At 31.9% G+C, this 3,670-nt stretch overlaps 1 protein-coding gene across 1 annotated transcript; it reads right to left on the bottom strand.

Moving 5' to 3' along the window:
• Window positions 1–1,425: 1,425 nt before the first annotated feature.
• LOC131074351 (cytochrome P450 81Q32) lies at window positions 1,426–3,428 on the bottom strand. Its single transcript, XM_058010946.2, has 2 exons — window positions 2,459–3,428; window positions 1,426–2,120 (listed from the first exon to the last, which is right to left on the bottom strand). Exons 1-2 carry the CDS (start codon window positions 3,410–3,412, stop codon window positions 1,479–1,481), a joined length of 1,596 nt encoding a protein of 531 aa, XP_057866929.2. The 5' UTR covers window positions 3,413–3,428; the 3' UTR covers window positions 1,426–1,478.
• Between the last annotated feature and the right edge of the window lie 242 nt (window positions 3,429–3,670).

Consider the following 3,670-nt stretch of genomic DNA (forward strand, 5'->3'; position numbering starts at 1 on the left):
TTTCATAAAAACTAAAACCACCTAGAGAGCAAAGGTGTTGAAGTAATTAGGGCATTATCTAATTATCTCTATAATTAGGTCATTATTACTTCATTAAATTAAGATAAAATTAGGTACATGTTATATTAGACTAACAATAGCTTATTTTGTCTAATTAATTATGATTGTGACATTTGGCAGTAGTTAATTTAATCTTGCTTTAGTGTTTCATTCATGCTTTTCATAAGGATTCATTTTTTCATTGTAACATTAATGTTTGCGTATCAATATATAATTCTTAGGTTGTTGAGCTAATTATTCTTGTTTGATCTTCATTTTTGATAGTTTTTATGCTTGCAAGTGATCATGGGCTTGTGGGGTTGAATAAATGATTCCAACATTTTATCATAGCTCCAAATTTGCTAAGTCCTTGTCCAAATTTAAAGAGATCTAGCCTTGATGCGAAAAATCAACACATCTTTTTTTTTTTTTTTGATAGGTAATGGGCCGAAGCTGATAAGGTGTACATACCCTACCCCCTTGTGGGATTTGAACTTGTGACCTCTCCTTCAAGAGCACAAGTTCTCCACCACTAGGCCAACTCAGGTTGTACGAAAAATCAACACATCTTGAAGAAACACAATTTATGGATTTTCTTCATTGCCATAAAAAATCATCTAGTTCATTCCTAATTTTCCTAAAAAATTCAAATTTTGTGGGGATTGTTTTTTTAAGAAAAAAGATTAAAAAAAAAGATTTGACCTTAATTTTTTTATTTGTAATTTCTTTTGGAAAAAGATTTTTGGGTTTTGTTCACAGCTTCAAAAGTTATTTTGGTAGCTATCCGATTTTGTATGTAGTGTGCAAAATATGTGAAAATCAAATTACAAGGGTCATGTAAACTAGATATAAGCTAGCTAAATTTTGCCTATTTTTCATTTTGCCATAACTTTTGCATATCTGATTTTTAAAAATTGTTGTCTTTTAAATTTGAGAGTAAGAATCTTCCATATTATTGCCACCAATAGGTTGCTTGTTACATTTGTGTCAATTTAATAATTTTTGTTATAATAAAATAGAGTAAAATTATCTATTTATTAATTTAGTTTATGATGACTAATTCATTATCAAGAATATATGCACACCAAATTTAAGTAGATAATTAGAAATAGAAAAAATATTAGTTGATTGATTATAAGATGAATAGATGAATATGTTTAAATAAACTTATAATCATTTACATATAATCAATTAATAATTCTTTATATATGACTAATTATAATATTCCAATAAATAGTAGTTATACTAATCATTTAATAAAATAAAAGTTGTTAAATGACTTAAATGTGTATTAGTTGAACAAATACACTAATATTCATTTATTTTGTTTTATGATTTTTGTGTATTATTCTTTTCTATACAAAGAGAAAGTAAAGAACCTTTATTTATATATTGAACTCCACAAATAAATTGAAAGATTCAACATTTAAGCTTATTACTCAAATAGAATTTGAGTAAACATGAGAGGGAAGACGTGCTTTAATAACAACCTCCAAAGGTACTAGTTTTGGCATTGTCATACCAACTCCTTCCTTTGTATCAAGGGTTTTATCATCAGGAAGAAACCAATCAAAGCTTTGTAACAACCTTGCAAGAGTTATATGCACTAGGCATGTTGCCAAAGAGGAACCGGGACATCCCCTCCTTCCTACCCCAAAAGGAAACATCTCAAATTCATTCCCTAAACTTTGTATGCTCTCTATTTCTATATTTTTTTTCAATAAATGTTCCGGTATAAACTCTAGTGGTTGATTCCAAATTCTTGAGTCTCTATGAATTGCCCATGCATTTACAATTAGTACTGTTCCTGCTGGAATATGGAAGCCTCCAATTGTGCATGCTTTAATAGATTCATGTGGTACAAGTAAAGGCGTGGGTGGGAAAAGACGCAATGTTTCCTTGACTATTGCTTGCAAGTATTTTAATTTTGGTATATCTGACTCTTCTACTAATCTATTTTTTCCAATTTTGGAATCAAGCTCCTCCTGGGCCATCTTCATTATATTGGGATGCAATATTAATAGTGACAATGCCCATTCTAAGGCAAGTGAAGAAGTATCTGAACCTGCACTTAATATATTCTAAAAGAAAAATATAAATTAGTAACAAAAAAATAAAAAATATAAGAAAAATCTATCCTAATGATGGATCATAAAATTTGATATGAATCATTGACAACAAAAAATCTACATGATTTAATCTAAAAGAAAACATATTGATCATTATGAACTGTAGAAACTTCATGAATTTAAAGTCCACTACACTACTCATTTTTAATATAGGAAATTCTTTATCAAATATAGATTCCATAATTATTATACATGATATGACAATGGTTGTTTGTATTTAACTAGAGCACATGAATAAATCACACCAAATAAATCTGGGTGTACACACACATACATGGAGAAGAGCTTACCAGAGCAGTGGCTTTGATGAAGGTATCTTTGTCAGGGATCGCTTCACTGTTCTCCTCAGCCTGCAAGATGAGCACATCTATGAAGTCCATGTCTTCCTTCTCTTCTGGTGCATTTTCTCGGTGCTTCTCCACTATTTTCTGCATGTAAGGATTGATTTTCCCCTGCACCTTCTTCATTGCCCTCTCGTACCCTTGCAAATCAAGCCATTTCAACCAGGGAATATAATCCCCAGTATTGACAATCCCATGGAGCACAAGAGACTCTTCAACCAGATATGCAATTTCTGCATATGATAAACCCTCTTCCTCTCCAAAATACCGATCACCCATTATCATGCTCATCAGAACATTCAAAGTCATCTGGGACAAAACAGTTCTCATATTAACTGTGGTTTTCATCTGAGCATGTTGAAATAGAATATTCAGAGTTTTGCGAATTTGCCTCATTCTCTTGAGTCGGTATGTTTGGATCTGCTTAGAAGAAAGAAGCTCAAGAGCACAAATTTTTCTAACATTTCTCCAATAGGAGCCATAAGGAGCCCACCCCACAAGCATATAATTATAACCCAGATGCTTTCCCTGAGTAAGACGAGGCCTAGAAGCAAAAGATAAATCATTTACTGTAAAACATTTTTTGGCTAGCTCTAATGAACTGATAATCAAAACTGGGCGGCTACCAAATTTGAGGTGCATAATGGGTCCATAAACTTTTGAGAGTGAATCAAGAATTCTATGAAAGGGCTTTTCTTTGTCTATAAGGAGATGAAAATGGCCTAGTATGGGTAACGCTCTGGGTCCTGGAGGGAGTCTATGCCTATCACTTCTATCTTTTTTCAGCCAAACTACTATTATTGCACAAAGAAAAACTGTGGCAAACCCAACTGTAAAATTATAATTCATACTGGATGATATCTTCAGGAATTTTGAATTCATCATCCTCTTGTTCTCCATCATTTGTTTTGATTTAATGTTCAGCTGTGTAGGTATATAAAGAAACCCTAAGCGATTGTTTCTGGTAAGAATACTCAATCATTGTAAGGCCTGTTACGTAACCATTATGAATATAGACATTTAATTTAATCAGAGGGGGTAAGAAATCAAGTCAAATAAAATTGATAGGGATATAAAGATACCGTGAACAAATGTTTCTAATGGTGATACCCAATAATGGTGATACCCAATAATTGATACATCTCCAGCACAATTTTTCTA

This window comes from Cryptomeria japonica, chromosome 3 (assembly GCF_030272615.1).
Source record: "Cryptomeria japonica chromosome 3, Sugi_1.0, whole genome shotgun sequence".
Classification (NCBI taxonomy): domain Eukaryota; kingdom Viridiplantae; phylum Streptophyta; class Pinopsida; order Cupressales; family Cupressaceae; genus Cryptomeria; species Cryptomeria japonica.

Coding starts and splice junctions, on each gene's coding strand:
- LOC131074351 (XM_058010946.2), bottom strand. CDS start 3,412: ATGATGGAGAACAAGAGGATGATGAATTCAAAATTCCTGAAGATATCA. Junction 2,121..2,458: donor TCATCAAAGCCACTGCTCTG/GTAAGCTCTTCT, acceptor TTTTTCTTTTAG/AATATATTAAGTGCAGGTTC.